Consider the following 23,410-nt stretch of genomic DNA (forward strand, 5'->3'; position numbering starts at 1 on the left):
CACACATGTTCAAATTCTGGATGAATTCACTGCTGTGGGGCAAACTGCCCGCACGCCAGGGCTTCGCTGCTGAGGGAACAGGGGCCTACGAGAGCAGGTGTTCTGCAGAAAGCAGGGTAAAGGGCTGAGTTCCGGGTGTAAGTTAATCTGGGATGGAGATACAGGAAGAGCCATGAAACCAGCGCAGCCCAATAAAGATACAACCCAAGGCACAGATGAAATTTTTCATTTTCTAGCAGCCATTTAAAGATAAAAAGGGTCGAGGGTGGTGGCTCACGCCTGTAATCCCAGCACTTTGGGAGGCCGAGGTGGGTGTATTGCCTGAGGTCAGGAGATCGTGACCAGTCTAGCCAACATGGTGAAACCCCGCCTCCACAAAAAATACAAGAAAAAATTAGCTGGGCCTGGCGGTGTGCGCCTGTAATCCCAGCTACTTGGGAGGTTGAGGCAGGGGAATTGCTTGAATCAGGGAGGTGGAGGTTGCAGTGAGCCGAGATAGTGCCACTGCACTCCAGCTTGGGCAATGGAGCGAGACTCCATCTCAAAAAAAATAAAAAATAAAAAATAAAAAGGCTGGTGCTGTAGTGCATGTCCTAGCTACTCAGGAGGCTGAGGCAGGAGGATCCCTTGAGGCCAGGAGTTTGAGACCAGCCTGGACAACATAGTGAGACCCTCTCTCTACAAAAAAATTTTAAAAATTAGCCAGATGTGGTGGTGAGTGCCTGTAATCCTAGCTACTTGGTGGCTGAGGCCACTTGAGTTTGAGGTAACAGTAAGCTATGATCATGCCACTGCACTCCAGCCTGGGCAACATAGTGAGACTTCATCTCAAAAGAATAAATAAGTAACTACAGGTAAAACTAATTTTAGCAATGTCTTTTATTTAACCTAATGTATCCCCAAATCTGATCATTTCACAATTACACTGACAGTACTTCTCAGTTTGGACTAGCCACAGCTTAAGTGCTCAGTAGCCACGTGGCCTGAGGCTGTTGGACTGGATGGCGCAGCTCTAGGCAGCAGATCCATGCCAAAGATCATATGAATTTAGGCTGCCACCCCCAATTCACAGGGAGAGACTGAACTTTTTACAAGGCACAGCTGGAAATGGAGTTCATTTAGCCTGGATCTTAGGGGCCAGGGAGACCCCAGGGACCTCTGGCCTTGGGGGATTGTGTGTGTGCTTGTATGCAATAATGTCTCCATCCTTGGGAGTTCCCAGAGTGTCCAGTTCCCACAAATTCTCACAACAGCCCCAAGGTGGTTATGACGATCATCTTATGAGTAAACTAACCCTCAGCTGGCTGAGCCAGCTGTTGTGTGGCAGGATCATGATTCCAGTCCTGCTCCCGGGCAGTGTGCAGCAGGGGGCTGAGGCCGGCCCTAGGTGGCGCCTTCAGTCGCCAGGTCTGGCCGATAGAGAGGTGGTGAGGGAATGTCTGAGCGTCAGGCCACGTGTGGGTGCTGTCTTTAGAAGGAAGGTGGAGGCCACCCACTGGGCCACAGGGGCGATACCATCATGGGACTGGAGGAGACAGGGGTGGAGCAGAGTGTGCAGCAGGCCGTCTCCCGATGGAGGTGGCTGTGGGGGCAGCTGCCCTTCTTTGTCCTTGGCTGTGGGGAGTGGAGCGTGACTGCTGGTTGGAATCTTGCACGCCAGGGAGGGGCTGTTGCCCAGTGGGGAGGAACTAAGTGTGTCTGTGCCTTCCCAGCGTGCTGCCGGGGACCTCTGGATGTGTGTGCCCAGGCAGGGCTTGGCGTCCTCTGCAGGCACGCCATCCTCCCAGCTACTTGTCTGGGCCACTTCCTCTCAGGCCGGCAGCCAGGCTCCCGTGTGCTCTTTGGAGCTGAGCAGGGAGAAAGGCGCTGCCAAGACCCCAAGGCAAAGCTGGGAAGTGAAGAGCTGGCCTTGCACTCTCCCAGCCCTGGCCGGCACAGGAAGAGCACTGGAGGCCCAAGAGCTGCCTGGCTGCAGGGGGCGAGCCCAGAGATGAGGGGTGGGCAGCCTCCCCCTCAAGGGAGCAGGGATCAAGGAGGAGCTACCCCAGACAGCAGGCTGGCTGCTGGAGCCTCCAGTCTGCGCAACTCCTCGTTTCCTTCAGGAGAAAGAAAGAAATAGCCAATGATAAGCCAGAGGCACCCGCTAGTCAAAGAACCCATTTGGTTATGGCGTGGGCACCTAAAGAGCTAGTCATTCAACAGGCAATCATTAAGCAGTACACTGCACCTCGGCCTGCCTCAGCAGATGCTCATGAAACCAATGTTTGACGAGTTGATTGACTAACTAATGGGTACAGGGAGGCACAGGAGATAATGGAAGAACCTTTAGCCATGGCCTTGCTCACCCCGTCCCCTGAGAAGGGGAGCAACCTCCTTAAGAACGCTGAGCACAGGCATGGTGGCTCACGGAGGTCATCCCAGCTTCTCAGGAGGCTGAGGCAAGAGGATCGCTTGAGGCCAGGAGTTCGGGACAAGCCTGGGCAACGTAGTGAGACCCTGGCTCTAAAAGAAAGAAAGAACGCTGAGCAAACCCATACACATGGTGTCCCTTCATGCCTCCCTTCAGAACATCCTTCCTGAGCACTCACTGTGTGCAGGCACTGCACCTGCTGCAGGCTGAAAGAATCGTATGTTCTAGGGCGGAAGAGGACTCGGAATACGTGAGCCCAGACAGCACAAATCCTCTCAGAGAGCAGGAAGTCCTCGCAGGGCAGGCGGTGGGACCACAGCGGGGACAGGGAAGGCCTCTCTGAGGAGGTGCCCTTTGGGCAACGACAGAACCTGCAGTGAGGGGCTAGTTGTGTGGATGTGGGAGCCAGGGGCTCCCAGCAGAGGAAAAGGAGAAGGAGGCTGGAGTGGCGATGCCAGCCCTTGTCTGGGTTCTCTCGGAGTTGCCACTAGGGGAGGGCCTTGCCAGCTGTCCCTCTTTTAGCCAGGCCCGTCTCAGGCCTGTCTTCACGCAGGAGTATGTGAGCCTGGATGTGGCCAGGTGGCAGTGATCAGGGGAGAACTGGTCCAATTTGGTTGTAGCCACCTGGGAAAAACAGGCTCAGGTCTCCTCATGGCCAGCTGAGCTCTTCTGAGCTCATGTGGGGTCAAGCTGTGCTAGTGACATTCAGCCCAACAAGGGTCCCAGGCTGTGCTGTGTCCTCTGCACCCCTGCCCATCTCTGGAGGAGCTCAGCAAGGTGGGGAGTCCTTGAGCCTAGGGCATTTGGGACCCGCATTCCAACCTCCTTTTGATGTCTTTTTGTTTGTTTGTTTGTTTTGTTTTTTTTTTTTACAGAGTTTTGCTCTGTCGCCCAGGCTGGAGTACAGTGGTGTGATCTGCAACCTCCACCTCCTGGGTTCAAGTGATTCTCCTGCCTCAGCCTCCCAAGTAGCTGTGATTACAGGTACGTGCCACCATGCCTGGCTAATTTTTGTATTTTTAGTAGAGATGGGGTTTCACCATGTTGGCCAGACTGGTCTCGAACTCCTGACCTCAAGTGATCTGCCTGTTTTGGCCTCCCAAAGTGTTGGGATTACAGGTGTGAGCCACTGCGCCCGGTCCCACTCTCCATATCTAGATTAGCTTCTCTCCAAACACAACAGACAGAGGGGCTCTCCCTCCAGGGAATCTTGAGGTGCCAACAGAATCTGCAGGTAAGGGCCTGGATTTCCTGCTTCTAGAACCCCTCAACACTGTAGAAGGCAGGATGAAGGCAGACATGCCAGGGTCAAATCCAAGCTTTGCCACTTGCTTGCTCTGTAACCTTGGGTAAGTCATTGACTCTCCCTTGGTCTCTGTTTCCTCCTCTATGAAATGGGAATGATGATCCAGGCATCCCTCACTACCAGGTTCGTGGGAGGGCTGCAGGTAGCAGGTCCTTCCCTCTTTCTTCCGGAGAATTTGAGAAAAAGGCAAAATGCCAAGAGTCCAAAGGGCAGGCTGGCAGGCACTGGCTGCCTGTGGGGCCTCCCAGAAAGCACAAAGGGAAACAGAGCCAGTGAGGACTGGGGAGGCTGCCAGCAGCAATAGGTGAGCAGAGCAGCAGGTATTTATTCTGAATGTCCTTACTCCACACACTCTCACCCCGCCCCACTCCCTCTCCCTGCTTGTTTAGAGCCTGGGTTCCAGGCGGGCCAGGAGCTGGAATCAGCAGGTGGGATGTGCTGCTTGCCGAGTGGACACAGAAGGGAGGATGAAGTCAGGGCTGGACCTGGAACCACTATGGGAAGAGAGAGTGGAAGGCTGAGAGGGCCAGATGCCGGTTCTCCTGCCTTCCCCACCCTGACCCTCCAACCCTGAGTGCTTGGCATTGGGGTCACAGCCCTGGCACTGGTGGGTACCCCCAGCAGCTGCCTCAGAGGGGCAGGCAAGTCTATGTGCCTGTTGCCCTGAACTCTCCCAGACCCCACCATTTGCCCCAGCCTTGAGATAAAGGCCATCTTGTTCCCAGAAATAAGGCTGACATCGCCCATCAGACCCACCTGGCCGAGCCCTCAGTGCTGGTCCAGAATGAGGGGCACCTGGGCGCTGTCCACACGGGGAGGCAGCCGCTCGCCCGTGCGCACATTGAACATGGGCAGGGTGGAGAGTGGCCGGGGCACCTCGCGGTTGGCCGCCATCTGCCGCAGCTCCTCTGTGTTCCCGTGGATGGTGCAGTGGTGGACCATCTGGATGCTGGAGGCACAAGTTGGGAGTCGTCAGCTCTGGGAGTCAGCTGCCCTGGAGTGCAGCCTGGCACTGCGTCTGAGTCACCCTGCAGTCCTCCCCACCACTTACGTGGGGAGAGACTCAAACACATGGTGCAGGGGCAGAAAATAAACAGAAAGCTCTACAGGGCTGGGCGTGGTGGCTCACGCCTGTAATCCCAGCACTTTGGGAGGCTGAGGCAGGCAGATCACTTGAGGTCAGGAGTTTGAGATAACCATGGCCAACATGGTGAAACCCTGTTGCTACAAAAAATAAAAATAAAAAATTAGCCAGGCATGGTGGTGGGCACCTGTAATCCCAGCTACTCAGGAGGCTGAGACAGGAGAATCACTTGAACCTGGGAGGCGGAGGTTGCAGTGAGCCGAGATCACGCCACTGCACTCCAGCCTGGGTGAGAGAGACTCCATCTCAAGGAAAAAAAGGAAAGAGAAAGCTCTATGGTGCCTGTTCAGTGTCCAGTGGTCGAGACATGGGCTGTGGGTGTAGACAGCCTGGGTTCAAGGCTGTGTGTCTTGGGCAAGTTGCTTAACCACTTCATGCCTTAGTTTGCTCAACTGCCAAATGGAGATAATAGCACCTACCACCAGGCTGGGCGCAGTGGCTCATGCCTGTAATCCCAGCACTTTGGGAGGCTGAAGGAGATGGATCACCTGAGGCCAAGAGTTCAAGGCCAGCCTGACCAACATGGTGAAACTACATCTCTATTAAAAAAAAAAAAAAAACCTACCTCCTAGGACTGCTGTGAAGATTAAAAGAGAAAATGCAGCTTAGTGTTTAGAACAGTGCTCACCACGTGGTAAGCGCTCACAAGATACAGAGACATGAACAGACATCCACAGGGGCCATATTCTTCCAGAAGCCAGTATTTGCTGAGCTTTATATTGTTTATTTATATTATTTATTTATTTATTTTTAAGAGATGGGGTCTCACTTTGTTACCAACTTCAGTGCAGTGGCACAGTCATAGCTCACTGCAGCCTCCACCTCCTGGGCTCAAGCGATCCTCCTGCCTCAGCCTCCTGAGTAACTGGGACTATAAGTGCAAATCACCATGCTCGGCTAGTTTTTAAAAATATTTTTGGCCAGGCGCAGTGGCTCACGCCTGTAATCCCAGCACTTTGGGAGGCCGAGACGGGCAGATCACGAGGTCAGGAGATCAAGACCATCCTGGCTAACACGGTGAAACCCCATCTCTACTAAAAATACAAAAAAATTAGCCGGGCGTGGTGGCAGGCACCTGTAGTCCCAGCTACTCGGGAGGCTGAGGCAGGAGAATGGCATGAACCCGGGAGGCGGAGCTTGCAGTGAGCCGAGATCACGCCACTGCATTCCAGCCTGGGCAACAGAGCGAGACTCCGTCTCAAAAAAAAAAAGAAAAAATTTTTTTTGTAGAGACAGGTGTCTTACTATGTTGTCCAGGCTGGTCTTGAACTCCTGGCCTCAAGAGACCCTCCTGCCTCTGCCTCCCAAAGTGCTGGGATTACAGGCATGAGCCACCACACCCAGCCAAGAATTGGTTTTCTTAGAGGAGCTGGGGTCCCAGGCAGGGATGAAGCAACCCCACTTGCCACTTGGTTACTGATGAGATGAGAGAGGAGAAGTGATCACCACCCATGTTCAGGTCCCAATTAGTGGACACAGACTCCAGTTAGAGCCTGACAGTTTAGACCACAGAAAAGACCTAGCTTCACACCGAATGGGCCACGCTCCTCCTGCGGGGCGTGGGACCAAGTCCTGTCTGGCCAGCAGGAAGAGGTGGAGTCACCATCTAAGGCCAGGGGAGGGGCAAGATGAGCTCTTGAGTCTGGAATTTGGTGAGCTGAGTTATCCGAAACACAATTTTCTATTCCCAGGCAAGGGGAGACTGAGGGGAAAGACAGCAAACCAGTGTGTGGATGCTGAGATGGAGACAGCTGGGCAGGTGAGGCCCTGGCAGAGGAAGGCCTCAGTCAGTGGGTCCCCTCCTTACTCCCAGTCCCACATCTGGGCCTCATTACTCTGGCAACACGCAGGTGGAAATATGTGCTGGAGATGTTTTTCTAGAGCAAGAGCAGAAGCCAGACCCCGCAGTGGCTTCCCCACGTTCCTTCCACATCAGCGCTTGGGCAGACAGACAAACGGCAGGCATTCCTACACACTCAGGCACACACACACACACGTGGCCCGGGTCTCACCCACTCCCACTCCACCAACAACACACAGTCCCGAAAGCACTGCCTCTGGCACAGAAATCCCCAGGAGAGGGTCGTGGGACCTGGAGGACTCTGTGCAATCACTGAAATCTGATCTAGGTGAAAAGCAGACAGCAGAATCATAACTTGTGGATAATCTGAAAAGTGGCAGACATTGAACAAGTGAAAAACTGGATTTTGTAGAAATTCATCAACACAAAATCCAAACCAGCCAAAGCTAATGTTGCACATGGTAAAATGGTTATTGATTTCAAATGGACGGAGGCAGCAGATTGTTCTGACAACATCAGAGCTACAGAGTTGACCCAGGGAAAGCTGGATGTGGAGGAAATACTGGTCACAAGAGAATATCCTCAGTGGCAGTAGATGTTAGTGATTACATTTGGCACAGTCCAAAAAAATTGGGGAATAAAATCTTCCCAGTGAAATGTACATGAAAAATCACTGATCCCCATGGAGAAAAAATTCTACAAAAATGAAAACAGAAAATAAAAGCAAAGCCTTTTAACTGCTTTGTATAGAAAGTTGCTTGAGGAATTAAGTCAACTCAGCATAGATCAAGGAATTACATCTCTGTTCACTCTGGAAAATATATTCCCTATAAAAAATTCATAAATGTTGGTATAGCCCTGATGCATGCAAAGCTTGTATTCCTCAACCCAGTGGCTCAAAAACCCAGTAGGTCAAGATGGTGGGGTCAAAATGGTGAGTTTAAAACTGAGGGCCATGCCAGGTGCAGTAGCTTTAGTCCCAGCTACTCAGGAAGCTGAGATGGGAGGATCGCTGAGCCCAGGGAGTTCGAGGTTGCAGTGAGCTACGATCATGCCACTGCACTCCAGCTTGGGTGACAGAGTGAGACCCTCTCTTTTTTTTTTTTTTTTTTTTTTTGAGATGGGGTCTCGCTGTGTCTCCCAGACTGGAGTGCAGTGGCACGATCTCGGCTCACTGCAAGCTCCACCTCCCGGGTTCACGCCATTCTCCTGCCTCAGCCTCCCAAGTAGCTGGGACTACAGGCGCCCGCCACCACGCCCGGCTAATTTTTTTTATTTTTAGTAGAGACGGAGTTTCACCGTGTCAGCCAGGATGGTCTTGATCTCCTGACCTTGTGATCCACCTGCCTCGGCCTCCCAAAGTGCTGGGATTACAGGCGTGAGCCACCACGCCCAGCCTCAGAGTGAGATCCTCTCTAAAAATTGTTTCAAAAATAGGCCAGGTGTGGTGGCTCACGCCTGTAATCCCAGCACTTAGGGAGACCAAGGTGGGTGGATCACGAGGTCAGGAGATTGAGACGAGACCATCCTGGCTAACACGGTGAAACCCCGTCTCTACTAAAAATACAAAAAATTAGCCAGGCATGGTGGCAGGTGCCTGTAGTCCCAGCTACTCAGGAGGCTGAGGCAGGAGAATGGCGTGAACCCAGGAGGCAGAGCTTGCAGTGAGCCAAGATCGCGCCACTTCACTCTAGCCTGGGCAAGAGAGTGAAACTCTGTTTCAAAAAATAATAATAATAATAATAAAATAGGCCGGGCGCGGTGGCTCAAGCCTGTAATCCCAGCACTTTGGGAGGCCGAGGCGGGCGGATCACAAGGTCAGGAGATCGAGACCACAGTGAAACCCCGTCTCTACTAAAAATACAAAAAATTAGCCGGGCGCGGTGGCGGGCGCCTGTAGTCCCAGCTACTCAGGAGGCTGAGGCAGGAGAATGGCGGGAACCCGGGAGGCGGAGCTTGCAGTGAGCCGAGATCGCGCCACTGCACTTCAGCCTGGGCAACAGCGTGAGACTCCGTCTCAAAAAAAATAAAAATAAAAATAAAAAATAATAATAATAATAATAATAATAATAAAATAAAACAAAATAAAATCAGCCCAGGCATGTATGTGCACACACACATGCATATGCGCACGCACCGTGCAGGCCCACTGTTTGGCCCATAAGAGCAGCCTTCCTCCCCAGGACACCTGGCATGTTACATGCCTCCACCATCTGGCATCTCTGGTCCACCCCTCCCTGGAGGAAACAATGAGGCTACTGTGACCCACACAGAATTCTGGTAGCCTCTGAGGTCACCACAGAGATAACCTCACCACCCCCTGCACCAGGAGCACAAGTCTGTGGAAGCCAGCCATGGGTGACCATCCTTGATCCTCTCTGTGGCCACCCAGGGAAAGGCGAGGGCTGGAGCCCAAGAGGAAGCCTCGGGGAGGACCAGGAACCAGGACGCACCTCAGCCATCATGCAAAGAGCAGCCCAGTGGAGACTGCCAGCTGCCCTGGAGGTCCTTGCACCCAAGATATTTCACCTACCCCAGGGAGAGAAGCCGAAAGGCACTTCGCCACTGTCCCTGTCAGTGCCCTTGACCTCAAATACTGCCTTGAGTGGAGGCCAGCAGGGCAGCGTGTCCCTAGCAAGAAAGCGACTGGGCAACGCACCTGTGCCAAAGCCTGCCAGAAGCCCAGCATATCCAAGGTGATCCTGAGGGCTGTGGCAGACAAGGGGACCTGCAAGTATGTGTCCATGGCCACCCTGAAGAAGGCTGTTTCCACCGCGGGCTACGACATGGCCCGAAATGCCTATCACTTCAAGCGTGTGCTCAAGGGGCTGGTGGACAAGGGCATGCTCAGCAGGTGACCGGCAGGGGGCCTCTGGCTCCTTCACCCTGGGCAAGAAGCAGGCCTCCAAGTCCAAGCTCAAGGTCAAGAGACAACAGCAGCAGAGGAGGCGCTCTGGGCAGTGCCTCTCTGGGCAGTGCCGCTCTGGGCAGTGCCCCTTTGGACAGCGCAGGTCACTACTGGGCTCCAAACAGGGGCACAAGTGACTTGTCAAGAGGGTTCAAAGGATCGCCAAGTGCCACTGCAATTAACGAGGCAGGCCGGGCAAGCAGTCAGGGGTGCCAAGCCCGCCATTGGCTCAGTGCAGTGAGAATAAAAGGAAGCTAACATTTCACATCTGCCTCCTGGAATCTGGGGTTCAGGGGAGTGGGAGAGGAAAAGGGGTGGGGGCACAGAGGAGGGGTAAGGCCATGAGTAGGAGAAACCAGGCCAAAATAAGAGAGGAAGGATTTGGGAAAGGCTGGCAGAGTTGGAAGCATTCATAGACACCAGCTAGTCCAACCGCGTGGTCTTGCAGGTGGAGCATCTGAAGCCAGAAAGAAGGGTCACGGAGTAATTGTGTGGCAGGTCCCGGCCTGGACCGCAGGTGTCTGACTCATACTGATACTGGAAGTCTCTTAAGTTGCTTCTCAAGCCCTTTCCCCCAGAGTGGCAGTAGCTCCCATTCCCCTGTGCCACAACAGGCTCTTCTTTTTTGGGGAAAAGAGTCTCACTCTGTTGCCCAGGCTGGAGTGCAGTGGCACAATTACGGCTCACTGCAGCCTCAACCTCCCAGGCTCAAGCGATTCTCCTATCTCAGCCTCCCAAGTAGCTGGGACCACAGGCATGCTCCACCATGCCTGGCTAATTAAAAAAAAATTTTGTTGAGATGGGGTCTCACTGTGTTGCCCAGGCTGGCCTCAAACTCCTGGGCTCAACCAATCCTCCCACCTCAGCCTCCCAAAGTGCTGGGATTACAGGCATGAGCCACCACACCCAGCTCACTAGAAACTCTTCTATGGACACCAGCAGATAAGAAGGCAGAGTCAGGAAAGATCAGGCCCAGCATCCAGCCAGCCCGGGGCTAGGACTCAGAGGTCACCCCAGAATGATTTATTTTGTCTCTGCTGTTCATGGCATAGTTTGGGGGTGGGGGTCCAACAACTGTCTAGGTGGGCTCCCACCCCACCCCCTGCTTTCCTTTACTCACTCAGAGGTAGCCAGGTCTCTCTTCAGCCTGTGGGAAAGTGAAGGAGAGGGTTAGCCCAGCTCTGGGCTTCACCCCAAGGTGCCCCAGTGCTCCAGTGTGTGTGGAGGTCAGTGTGCGATTATCCACAATGCCCTCCTGGTGCCAGGCCAGGCAGGTCTCAATCCCTAAGTTGCCTACAAAGGGGCCCCACACTCCTTTTGTGCCTGAGAACCCCATTCCCAGGGCGTCTGGGTCCCACACAGCACAGGTGCCACCAGGAGTCCCATGGGTGTGAGCTCCAGCAGGTACTGCCCTGCCCTTCATGCCCACACTCACCTTCCCTCCCGCCGGCAGCACATGACGTAGGCCAGCAGCAAGGTGAGAAGCAGGGCCACCAGCAGGGGCACCAGGAGGGTGACCAGAGCATCCACCAAGAAGTCACGGTCTGGGGCCTCAGTGGGTGGGCAGAAGAACGGGTCATGCTCCAGGATCCCATCGCCTGGGGTGGGCATCTCATCTGCAGGCTCCGGGACTGACTTATCCACCTGCACAGAGAGCTCAGGGCTGATGCAGGAAGTGGCTGGCTGGACACAGAGGTCCCCAGAAACAGGGCAGGGGCCAGGACTAGGGGGCAGGAGACACAAAGTCCAGCAGAGGCAGGACAGTGCACTGGTTAATGCACAGCTCTAGGGTCTGACCTCCTGGTTTGAATCGAGACTCAGACAAGTGCTTAGCTAGGATGATTATGTGCCTCTGTTTCGTCACCTCTAAAGTCAGAAGGATAATAGTAGCACCTGTCTCCTGGAGTGGTGGTGAGCATAAAATATGTTGATGGGGCCGGGCGCGGTGGCTCAAGCCTGTAATCCCAGCACTTTGGGAGGCCGAGGCGGGCGGATCACAAGGTCAGGAGATCGAGACCACAGTGAAACCCCGTCTCTACTAAAAATACAAAAAAAAATTAGCCGGGCGCGGTGGCGGGCGCCTGTAGTCCCAGCTACTCAGGAGGCTGAGGCAGGAGAATGGCGGGAACCCGGGAGGCGGAGCTTGCAGTGAGCCGAGATCGCGCCACTGCACTCCAGCCTGGGCAACAGCCTGAGACTCCGTCTCAAAAAAAAAAAAAAAAAAAAAAAAAAAAAAAAAATATGTTGATGGGACAGTGCCCAGCACATAGCAAGGGCTCAAGAATGTTGTCAATTACCAGTCACTGGCTGTGGACCCTGAATGAGTCCCTGCTCTGTTGGTCAATTCACAGGAACAGAGTACACCAGCAGTGGGATCCTGTGAACCTCAGCTCAGTATCCAAAAAGCTGTTGTGAGCATCTTTGGTTTATAGTGTGAAGAGTTCTCAGATCCTTGTTGTAAGTGGGTTTGCTAGGTAGAACCTTAGAGAAAATCAGACAGAGCTGTCACGCAGAGGCCCTTGGTAGGGAAAGGGTTTGGGAACCAGACTATGACATAGCTGTTGGCCTGGGCGGATCTGGAGCGCGGGAGTTGGAGACCCCACATGTGGATTGCGGACTCTGTCGCCCTCTTGTGGGAGTAAGGTAGAACTTCAGGCGGTGTGTGTGTGTGTGTGTGTGTGTGTGTGTGTGTGTGTGTGTGTGTGTGTGTGTATCATCAGACTAAGCCTGTGGGCAATACTGAGAGCATCAGAGAAAGAAATGGGGACTGGAGCAATCAGAGAGACGGAGGTAGGAAGAGGCATGGGAGGGAAGGGGGACGGTGATGGGGGACCATGCCCCAACCCACGCCTGGACCCAGGATCCCTCCTCACCAGGGTCACATTGCACCAGTCAACGCGGAAGTGGGGAGCCAAGGTGTCGTAGCAAGACAGAAGTGGAGGCTGGCCCTGGGCACAGCGGGCGTGGCTATCGGGGGATGCCACCATCTTCAGGCAAGTAGAGAAAGGTGAGGCAGAACCCACCTTAATGTACACCCTGGGACCAGATAGAAGTCACTGTCAGCAGAGTGGGGGCAGGGGCACCAGGCGCCACTCTCCAGGGGTTGTTGAAACCGTCCTGATTGTAGGCTATGACCTGGGGATGGGATGGGGGAGACGGCTAGGAGGGAGGATTAAGGGAGGAACATGGCACAGCTGGGGTCTGGCAGGAGTCACAGTCCTCCCAGAGATCTGAGGTCATGGTGAGAGTACCCAGAGCAACCCATTCTTCTAGGGTGCCTTACCCTCCCCACTAAGGAATGTCTTTTAATGGATGGATCTGGTATGTCCTCATGAGGCACCGGGAAGTACAGAGTTCAAGGTAACTAGGGTCTGGGCTCTGGAAGGACAAGGAGATGGGGGGGTAGCCAGAGGGGAGTGGAGAGTGGTGTGACGCTGGGAGGTGGAGATGTGCATGGTAAAGCCCCACCTGGAAATTAGGGAGACCCTTGTTCTATGCCCGCCACAAGCAGCAGCATCCTCTTTCAGGAAGTCCTCTAGGGTTGCACACCTACCCTTCTTTTCGGCCCTCAATGGGAAGGGGGACACGGCCCCCACGGTCCAAGGCAGAAGTGATGTTGAGCAGCTGAAGCTCTCCCGGCTCCCAGAGTCCCCCCAAGGCTGAGAGGAAGCGGCTGGCAGGGGCTGAGGGCAGCACCTCCTCCACATCATGGCTGCGCACCAGGAACTCAGCTTGGTACGGCAGCAGGGGGCCTGGGAAGGCCAGGTGGACACCTCAGGCTGCACCCAGACCCAGCTCTGCCCCGCGAAGTCTCCCCGAAGCTCCTCCTTACATCCCCGCACACCCCTTCAGGCCCCTCAGTGTCCCATCCATCACAGACCCCAACGAGCCAAGGCCCCGTAGTCTCTGCGACGCAACCGGTAACAGAACTCCAGAGCCTGGAACCCCAGCCCAGCATCCATTCTCTAAGGCCTTGTCCCCACTTTCCAGGATGCCCTGCTCCACTCCTCTCCAAGCCTCTCCCGTCCACAGCCCCCTCCCTTTCCAGGGGAGGTCCCCCAAGACTGGCATTGGTGAGGAAAGGATGGGGCACAGCTAGAGGTACCTTCCGAGTCCCCAATCTCCAGCACCAGCCTCTGCTGAGTGGTATCAAAGCTGTCCCGATTGTAGGCTGTGACCTGGGGGATGGGATAGACACCTGAGAGGTGGATTAGGGGAGAAACGTGGCACAGTGGGGGCCTGGCAGGAGAGGACTCAGATACCAAATTAGAGGTATGTAAATTATATGTAAATGACTGTGAAGGAACACCCAATCCGACTGGTAGGGCTGCTCCTAGGAGGCCACGCTGGCCCACCCCTATGATTTTCTCAGGGTCCCTGACGGCACCTCAATGACCTGGCGCCCACGATCTTCTGGAGTGGCAGAGCCGTAGAGGAAGCCAGGGTGGTGCGGGCTGCGCTGGGTGTAGCGGAGCCACCGGGGCAGGTCTGGGTGTCCCTGGAGGTGGGCGTGGTAGGTGATGTGGACAGCCGGTGGGACAGCTGGTGGAAGCAAGGAGAGGGGATTAGAGTCACAGCAGGAGCCCTCCGGGGTCCACCCCAGCCCTCCCGCCTGGGTGCCTGTCAGGCCGCTCACCGACGTGCTCAGGAAGGCTCAGAAAGGTCTCATGGTCCAAGGTGTGCACAAAGACACGGCCCACAAGTGGGTATAGCGTGGTCTGCTGGGCCTCGCAGTCCCCCAGTCCTGCCAGGAGAACTGTGGGGACCCCACAAGTCCCAAACACACAGGCCAGCCTCAGTCCTGGGCAGGGGATAAGATCCCTTCCCCACCAAGTCCTTGGAGCCCCTAAGGGACCAAGAGAAGCGCTTCCTTTGCTGCTTCCCAGGAAGGGATTGGGGTGGGGGTGAGGGAGCAGGCCCTGCTGGGTTAGACATTTTAAATGTCTGGGTTGTGGGATTCGTGGGAGAGCCTCTCCCACAACCTTCCATTCCTTGTTTCAGGCCCCTATTAATGGTGCAGTGGGCAGGGACTGATGTTTGGGAAGTGTGTGTTTGAGGGTGTGTGTGTATGTGAGGGTGTGTGTGTGTGTGAGGGTGTGTGTGAGAGGGTGGGTATGTGTGAGGGGGTGTGTGGGGGTGTGTGTGTATGAGGGTCTGTGTGAGAGTGTGTGGGTGTGTGTGAGGGTGTGTGGGTAAGAGTGAGAGTTGTATGTGTGAGGGTGTGTGTGTGACGGTGCATGTGTGAGGGTATGTGGGTGTGCATGGGTTGTGTGATGGTGTATGAAGGTGTGTGTGTCTCAGGGTGTGTGTGAGGGTGTGTTTGGGGGTGTGTATGTGAGGGTGTGTAAGGGTGTGTGTGAGGGTTTGTGTGAGTGAGGGTGTGTGTGGGTGTGTGTGAGGGTGTGTGAAGGTGTGTGGGTGTGTGTGAGGGAGGGTATGTGTGAGGGTGTGTGTGTGAGGGTGTGTGAGGGTGTGTGTGAGGGTGTGTGAGGGTGTGTGTGAGGGTGTGTGAAGGTTGTGTGTGAGGGAGTGTGAGGGTGTGTGTATGTGAGGGTGTGTGAAGGTGTGTGTGAGGGTGTGTGAGGGTGTGTGAAGGTGTGTGTGATCATGTGTGAGGGTGTGTGAGGGTGTGTGAGGGCATGAGTGTGTGTGTGAGGCTGTGTGTGAGTGTGGATGTGTGTAAGGGTGTGTGCGAGGGTGTGTGAGAGAGTGTGTGAAGGTGTGTGATGGTGTGTGAGGGTATGTGTGAGGGAGGGTGTGTGTGTGAGGGTGTGTGAAGGTGGTGTGTGCAAGGGTGTGTGCGAGGATGTGTGAGGGTGTGAGTGCGGATGTGTGTGAAGGTGTGTGAAGGTGTGTGCGAGAATGTGAGGGTGTGCATGAGTGCGGGTGTGTGAAGGTGTGTACAAGGGTGTGTGAGGCGGGTATGTGCAAGGGTGTGTGAGGGTGTGTGAGTGTGGGTGTGTGAAGGTGTGTGCGAGGGTGTATGAGAGGGTGTGTGTGTGAGGGTGTGTGAAGGTGTGTGTGAGGGTGTGCGAGGCTGTGTGAAGGTGTGTGGGAAGGTGTGGGAGGGTGTGTGTGGGTGTGTGGTGTGAGGGTGTGTGTGGGTGTGTGGTGTGAGGGTGTGTGAGTGCGGGTGTGTGAAGGTGTGCATGTGAGGGGGTGTGTGAGGGTGTGAGGGTGTGTGTGAGGATGTGTGAGGGTGTGAGTGAGGGTGTAGTGTGAGGGTTTGTGAGGATGTGAGAGGGTGTGTGAAGGTGTGCATGTCAGGGGGTGTGTGAGGGTGTGTGTGGGTGTGTGTGAGGGTGTGTGATGTGTGGGTGTGCATGTGAGGGCGTGTGTGAGGGTGTGTGAAGGTGTGTGTGAAGGTGTAAGGGGGTGTGTGAGGGTGAGGGGGTGTTTGAGGGTGTGTGTGGAGTGAGTGTGTGAGCGTGTGTGTGAGGGAGGGTGTGTGTGAGGGTGTGTGTGAGGGAGGGTGTGTGTGAGGGTGTGTGAGGGTGTGTGTGTGTGAGGGTGTGTGTGAGGGTATGTGAGGGTGTGTGAGGGTGTGTGAGGGTGTGTGAGGGTGTGTGAGAGTGTGTAGGGGTGTGTGAGGGTGTGTGTGAGTGAAGGTGGTGTGTGAGGGTGTGTGGGGGTGTGTGAGTGTGTGTGTGAGGGTGTGTGTGAGAGGGTGTGTGAAGGTGTGGGGGGAGTGTGTGAGGGTGTGTGAAGGTGTGTGTGAGGGTGTGTGTGAGGGTGTGTGTGTGAAGGTGTGGGAAGATGGGGGGAGTGTGTGAGGGTGTGTGAGAGGATGTGTGAGGGTGTGTGTGAGGGTGTGTGTGGGGTGTGTGTGTGTGAGGGTGTGAAAGGCACTGGGAAAAGAATCCCATGCTAAATGCCCAAGAGCCCGGAGGAGAGGAAGAGGGGGCCCGGAGCCTACAGAAGGGGAAGGGTAGCCATTCTGTGCCTGGAGACCCCACCTTCCTCCCCTGAAATACAGGGAAGGAAAAGGCCTGCCCTAGAGGCCAGTAGGAGCTGAGCAAAAGGAATCCTAAGCCCAGGAGAGGAGCAGAGGACTTGGCCGCCAGCTCCACCCTCCCTCCCAGGGCCAAATTTAGCCTCTGGGCTCAGAAGCTGCTGCCCAGCCAGCTCATTAAAGGGTCCGCGACCCTCTGGGCTTGCGCTGTCAAACTCACCCCCGCCCTAGGACACCTCCAGCTCTCAGAGCTCCCAGCCCCCTCATCCCAGAGCCCAGCTCCCAGCCCCATTCCCTGGAACCCCAGCCGGCCATGGCATTAACACCCCAAAGCCCTTCTGGCCCCTGCCTCACCCAACCCAGATCCCTGTTCTGCGGGCCCTCCATACCTCCATCTTACCACCCCTAAATCCTACCCCCTCAGCCCAGGCCTCCCCCTTGAGCAAGGCCCCAACTTGCCCACGAGGAGAGGAGTCCAGAAGAGTGTCACAGCCATGGCTGCCCGGCCTGGCCCGCCCCATGAGTGACAGAGACAGGGGGCAGGGAGGAGAGGAGGGAAGGAGGGAGGTGGCTTGGGGCAGCTGGGTGCCAGCATCAGCCTCCCCTCCCTGCCTGGAGCAGGCACTGAATCTGGGATAGACACGCTCGTCACATTCATTGTCCCTCCGATCGTCCCCTCCAGTGGCCACAGTGTTTTCTAAACCACCAACCTGGCCACCTCCATCCTTCCTTAAAACTCTAATGCTTCTCATGGCCCCTGAGTTCCCAGCTCATCCCCAGTTGGTGGCTTTCTGGCCCGTCCTGAAACTGGCCAGTTGGTCTAGAATCCCATCCTCTGCCCCCACCTTCCCAACCCCAGGCCCCTGCCCAGCCTCACTCTGTTCCTGCCTAGCTTGGCAGACTCTCTCAAGTCTCCATGCCATCACCCAGGCTGTTCCCTCTGCCTGCAGTTCCCTTCCCATCTTGATTCAAGCAGCAACCTTCCAGTCACCTTTCCAGACTCTGCACAGATGTCCTCTCCTCTCTGAAGCCTTTCTGACCTCCCTTCCTCTGTTAGGCCAAGCTGGGTGACCCCTCAGCCCCTGCGTGCTTTCCTGGGCACAATCCCACCGCACAACACTGCTCCAAGCTCCTCGAAGACTAGGATCTTGTCATGTTTGTATCCTTGGGCCTGGCACAGGGCCTGGAAACTAGTAGGTGTAGCCGGCTGGTGGCAGTTTCCTTAACAGCAAATGTAGGTGCCATCCACCCAGCCTTTATCCCCAGTCCAAGCACTTCAGTTGGAAGTCTAGCAAACCCGGGACAGGACCAGCCAGGTAGAGACAGCTGAGCGGAGGAGGCGCCTTCTCTGGCCCATGGAGTCAGGGCTCAGTGCACAGACTCGGAAGCCTGGAGGTGGGCACGAGTCCCACCTTGGCCACTTGCTGGGGATGCAGCCTTGAGTGTGCCATTTGCCCTCTAGCCCATTTCCACAACTATAAACTGGCAAGAATAGTGCTTGCCTCTTGGCATCATTGTAAGGACTCCACAAAGTAATGAATGCAGTGCATATTTATGGAACACCTGCTATGTATCAGACATTGAAGTTGCAGAGGTAGGCAAACCTCTGCCCACGTGGAGATCACCTGCCAGTGGGTAATACCAGCTAGCCCTGCCAGTTACTGTGCTGAGAGTCTTACATATATCTACCTATATTACCTCATTCCACCCCCTCAGCAGTTCCATGAGGCAGGTATTATTACTGTGCCCATTTAACAGATGATAAAACTGAGGCACAGGGGTGTATACCTTCCCCAAGGCCACATTGCTGATGAGTAGAATGCAGGCAGATGGCTTAGCCCAGTGCCTGACTCAGTCAATGACAACTGCCGATGTACTTGCCGGCCCCGCTTGCCCATCCTTCCTGCCTCTGCCAAAGGATCTCAGTCCAGGGGTGATGGGGCAGGGTGTCCTCTCCCCAGGTCTCCTACTTAGGGCAGGCACAGGGGCACTCTCCCCAGGTGCCCTGAGAAGGGAGCAGGGACCTATGGCTGCCAGGGTTTCCAAATCCTTGGTGCCTGTGTGAGCGCTCCTCCAGGGCCTCAAGATGACAACAAAATACTCCAGGCAAGGATCGCTTGGGTCCAGCCTAAGGGCACAGGTGTTGGCCTGCAGATGGGGTGACTGGTAGGCAGGTTACTCAGTCCTTGCCCCTTCCTCTCTCTCTCTCTCCACCTGACTGACCTGCTCATCCCTAGAGAGTCACCAAATTCCAGAGTCAGCGTCCCCTCGGGCAAGGTGGCATTTGTCCCAGCATCACCTGGCCATCTCTCTGTCTTCTCAGAGACAGAGGGAGGGAGGAAGAAAGTTTCTGGATGCAGAGGGAGAGTCTGAGGGCTCTGGGGGAGCAGGCAGAAGTGCCAGCACCCGGGCACCTGCCCAGCCTCACCCCTGAGCCTCTCCATGTGACTCCCCGCCCCCCACTGTCCCCCTAACTATTTTTGGAGCCACCCACTCAGCTGTCTTAAGGTAGCAGTGCTTGGCCCCAGTGTCACCAGGCCCTTGGAGGCCAGCCTTCCTTAATGAAAAGCTGCAGCCACTTCCCCATCGGATCTTCCTTGCCCAATTCAGGGGAGCCAGGGACTGTCCCACAAGCCAGAAAGTCCCCAGAAACCCTCCTCAGACCCCTCAGCCATCAGAGGACCTTCCCACTCAGAGCTGTCTGGTTTGCAGCCTGCTGCTTGTAACACACACAGCACCTTCTGTCTGTTGGGTCTAGGGGTGGGAAGGGAGGTCACAGGGTCTTTAAACTTCTTAGTTTGAAAAATTTACAGCATACTGTCATAAGCCCCCATGTATCTGTCACCATGCTTCAACAATTATCAACTCAGGGCCAATCTAGTTTCATCTATACCCCTCCTGATTAATTTCATCCATCAATATTTCAGTGTGTATCTTTAAATGATAATGAGTCTTTTTAACATAATTACATAACATGTTCAGTTATTAACATCATCAATAAAATTCCTTAATATCAAACTTCTAGTGTTCAAATTTCCAATTTCTCATAAATATATATATATTTTTTACAGTGTATTTGTTTGAATCAGGATACAAAGAAGGTACACACATTGCAACTGATTGATGATTGATAGGGCTCTTTTTCTTTCTTTCTTTCTTTTTTTTTTTGAGACAGAGTCTCGCTCTGTCACCCAGGCTGGGGTGCAGTGGCATGATCTCGGCTCACTGCCACCGCTGCCTCCCAGGTTCAAGCAATTCTACCTCGGTCTCCCAAGTAGCTGGGATTACAGGCACATGCCACCACACCCAGCTAATTTTTGTATTTTCAGTAGAGACGGAGTTTCACCATGTTGGCCAAGCTGGTCTCAAACTCCTGACCTCAAGTGATCCACCCACCTGGGCCTCACAAAGTGCTGAGATTATGGGTGTGAGCCACTGTGCCCAGACACGGCTCTTTTAAATTTCTTCAAATCTGTAGGTTCCCATACATCTTTCTCTCTTTCTTTTTTCCTTCCTTCCTTCCTTCCTTCCTTCCTTCCTTCCTTCCTTCCTTCCTTCCTTCCTTCCTTTCCTTCCCTTTCTCCCTGCTTTCTTCCTTCCCTCCCTCTCTCCTCCTTCCTTCCTTTCTTCCTTTCTTCCCTCCTTCCTCCTCCTTCCTTCCTTCCTTCCTTCCTTCCTTCCTTCTTTCCTTCCTTCCTTCCCTCCTCTCTCTCTTTCCTTGAAGGAGCCAGATAATTTCTTCTGTAGTTTTTTGTCCTCTGGATTTTGCTGATTGCACCTCTATGGTGATCTTTAACATGTTCCTCCCACCTCCATACTTCCTGTACGTTGCATTTCCTGTACATTGTTATCTCCTGTAAATCGTAGTTGGATCTAGAGGCCTCATAAGGTTTACGTTCAATTTCCTTCGTTGAGACCACTTCATAGGTAGTGATAGTGTTCTTCCATTTGAAGGCACATCATGCGTTTCTGTGGTCTTGGCAGTGTCAGTGCCTCCGCCATTAGCTTTTTATTTTGTGTGAGTGTGCAGAATAGTGATATTCAAATTTGATCACTCTGATCACGCCTTCCTTTATTAGCTGGAATAACTATAGACAGAAACTGCCCCTTGAGATTTGGTTACTGAGTGGGAAAGTTCGTATAAGAAAGACAAGAGAAACGCTGGACTCTACCTGTATTAAACAGTTTCAGAATAAAGAGCTGACTCCCTAGCATCCTCCAAACTCTGGCCAGTCCGATCTATTTTGGTAGTAGTAGAATGATGAATACATGGTTTACACTGATCTGATTGCTTCAGTTCATTGAAACTAGGGTCCCTTCTGGTGCTCATATTATCTATCTTTAGCTCTCCATTTTGTCCTCCCCAGTTGGGGCGTCGGTCGGGGTAGCTGGAAGGGTCGGGGCTCACACCCCGCCTTGCACAGCTGGTGCCTGTGCCGTGCTGCAGGCTCCACCGGGACTTCCCCGGCCTCTGCCTCACTCCTGCGGCCCAGCCCTGGCCTGAGCTAGTCGCTTCTCTGTCCTCGCCTTTTTGACATCCGCATCCGTCTCTCCAGCTCTCTGCCCCGTCTCTGCCCACCAGTGCCTAAATGTAAGCCCTCTGGTCCTTTGTCCCTGTATCTCCCCATCCCAGTGAATATTTGCTGAATGAACGAACGAATGAATGAATGCTATCCAGTGTGTCTCATTCAGCTTCAGTCTCTGTGCACCTGTCTCTAAATCTCTTGAGGTCTGAGGCCGTGTTTTCTTTATCTGCATCTATACGTTGCCGTGAGGGACAAAGGAAAGGGCTTCTCGTCATTGTGATCTGATTCTCGCATCTGCCTCCCAGACTCCACCCACATCTTTCTTCCCCGTCCCGTTCACCGCCTCCAGCGCAGCAACAAAGACTGCGACCCGGCCAGTCAGCCACGAGAGGGCGCATTCGCTGGTGCCTGCCCGGTCTTGCGCCTGCGCGATGTTGGGGCGGAGCGGGAGTCGGGGGCGGGATGCCTGCGGAGCGCACCGCCGGGGCTGGGGATGCGCGTCAGCAGTGCGTGCCGGGCGCCGCAGTTACAGGGGGCGACGCAGGAGGGAACCCAAGGCCACGAGCTCCATCTCGTCCTCCCCTTCCTGATCCAGAAGACGCTCTAATCTATAGGGGGACAAGAACCCGCACGGAGGCAGGGGGCTGGACATAATGATCTCTTCCTGGTCCCACCTCCACCCATCCCACCATCTGTATCAAGCCTCCGACTTCCAAGGACATTTCTATATCCCCCCCAGACATTTTGGGATACCAGCCTGGAGACCTAAATGTACCCAGAATCTCCCGCCTTTTTATCGGTGAATTTCAGCCCTCAAAGGGTTCCGTGAGCTTCTGACTGCCCAAATCCATCACATGAGTTGGAATGCCAGGGACCATTCCCGGCCAAACGTTAGCTTACAGGAGAAAGAGAGAAGAGGAGGGACTGTCCGAGGTGCCTCGGCACTATGCCTGCACAGCTGGATCTCTGCACACGGAGCCCTGGGCCGTTTCCACCCAGACGCTCCCACTCCATCAAGCGGGGGTAAGAAGGATCAATGAGATAATGGAAGCGAAAGGGCTTTGCTAACTGTAAAGCTCTGGAGAAAGTAAGGGTGTTTTATTTATTTATAACTGACAGTGCAAGGTAATAGCTGCCCAGGGCCAGCCCACAGGCAAAGCCCAAGCCCAAATCTAAAGTCAGATTTAGAAGTCACCATTCACTGATAGAAGGATTGGGAAAATAAGGCCAGGCACGGTGGCTCACGCCTGTAATCCCAGCACTTTGGGAGGCCGAGGTGGGCAGATCCCGAGATCAGGAGTTCCAGACCAGCCTGGCCAACACGGTGGAAACCCCATCTCTTCTAAAAATAATTAGCCCGACGTGGTGGTGGGCGCCTGTAATCCCAGGTAATCAGGAGGCTGAGGCAGGAAAGTCTATTGAACCCGGGAGGCAGAGGTTGCAGTGAGCTGAGAGCGTGCCATTGCACTCCAGCCTGGGTGACAGAGCGAGGCTCCATCTCAAAAAAAAGTTTAAAAAAAGAAGGATTAGGAAAATAAGAGGCAAATGTCTCTGACATCTTCTGTAGACTGAATGATTATTTATGCAGAAAATCAAGAGATTCTACAGGCATATTATTAGAGTGATTAAGTGAAGTCATGCTGGACAAAGGTCAACATCCAAATGCAAAAAACCATATAAAATTCAGCAGTGTTTCTATGCACTAGCAATAATTTATTAGAAATCATAGTATCTTTTCAAAAATAAATCATTCACAATAAAATTAAAATTGTACAGAACCCAGAAAAAAATTACAAAATACATCGCAAGATATTTAGGAAGTAAAACATAGGCTACGATAGTAATAAATGGAGAGCCGTAGAGAAGTATTAGGTTAGGGATGAGACGCCTCAATGTTATGAAGCCGATTCTCTCCACATTAATCTGTTGATTCATTGCAGGTCCAATAAATATCCCAACAGGATTTTTCACAGAGCTAGGCAAACTGATTCTAAAATTCATAGAGAAGAGCAAAGACCCAAGAAAAAAGTAGACAATTCTGAAAAAGAATAAGGAAACAGACCTGGCCCTAACAAATACCAAGACGTTTTTGAAAGCGATAATAATTAAAACAATGTGGTATTGGTGTCGGGCTAGACAAAGGGATCAATAGAATAGAGCGCCCAGAAACAGATCCAAGTATATGTGGGAATGTGATTTATGATAGTGGCAGCACTGCAACTCAGTGAGAGAAAATAGGCTTCAATAAAACGTGTTGTGACAATTGGCTTTTCCTATGAAAAATCTTCACACCATCCATAAATATGAATTCCAGATGGATTAAAGACCTAAAAGTGAGAAACAAAACTTTAAAATCATTAGGA

At 53.7% G+C, this 23,410-nt stretch overlaps 2 protein-coding genes across 3 annotated transcripts; one reads left to right on the top strand and one right to left on the bottom strand.

Moving 5' to 3' along the window:
• The first annotated feature begins 603 nt into the window (after positions 1-603).
• On the top strand, positions 604-9,834 carry LOC105472368 (putative histone H1.9). The gene is given in 4 exon segments (XM_024789933.2): positions 604-3,394; positions 6,552-6,619; positions 9,054-9,501; positions 9,503-9,834. Coding segments are annotated over 3 exon segments (723 nt in total). The 5' UTR covers positions 604-3,394; positions 6,552-6,593; the 3' UTR covers positions 9,752-9,834.
• On the bottom strand, positions 3,994-17,053 carry LOC105472369 (sarcoglycan alpha). Of its 2 annotated transcripts, XM_011725538.3 has the most exons (10): positions 16,981-17,053; positions 14,206-14,325; positions 13,957-14,111; positions 13,675-13,747; positions 13,123-13,321; positions 12,443-12,605; positions 11,005-11,213; positions 10,690-10,716; positions 4,473-4,665; positions 3,994-4,210 (listed from the first exon to the last, which is right to left on the bottom strand). In XM_011725538.3, the coding sequence occupies exons 1-9, from the start codon at positions 17,015-17,017 to the stop codon at positions 4,485-4,487; spliced, it is 1,164 nt and encodes a 387-aa protein (XP_011723840.2). In that variant the 5' UTR covers positions 17,018-17,053; the 3' UTR covers positions 3,994-4,210; positions 4,473-4,484. The 2 variants fall into 2 exon arrangements, with proteins under 2 accessions (XP_011723840.2, XP_011723842.2); XM_011725540.3 differs by lacking the exon at positions 14,206-14,325 and having other exon boundaries at positions 16,981-17,045.
• Positions 17,054-23,410: the final 6,357 nt, after the last annotated feature.

Source organism: Macaca nemestrina, chromosome 17 (assembly GCF_043159975.1).
Source record: "Macaca nemestrina isolate mMacNem1 chromosome 17, mMacNem.hap1, whole genome shotgun sequence".
Lineage (NCBI taxonomy): Eukaryota > Metazoa > Chordata > Mammalia > Primates > Cercopithecidae > Macaca > Macaca nemestrina.

Bases quoted from the DNA above. Each gene is read 5' to 3' on its own strand.
- LOC105472369 (XM_011725538.3), bottom strand. From the start codon at position 17,017: ATGGCTGTGACACTCTTCTGGACTCCTCTCCTCGTGG. The intron at 13,748-13,956 runs GTGCCGTCAGGG...CCCATCCCCCAG, and splicing joins GTGGGCGCCAGGTCATTGAG to GTCACAGCCTACAATCGGGA. The intron at 11,214-12,442 runs GTGAGGAGGGAT...CTCTCTGTGCAG, and splicing joins ACTGGTGCAATGTGACCCTG to GTGGATAAGTCAGTCCCGGA.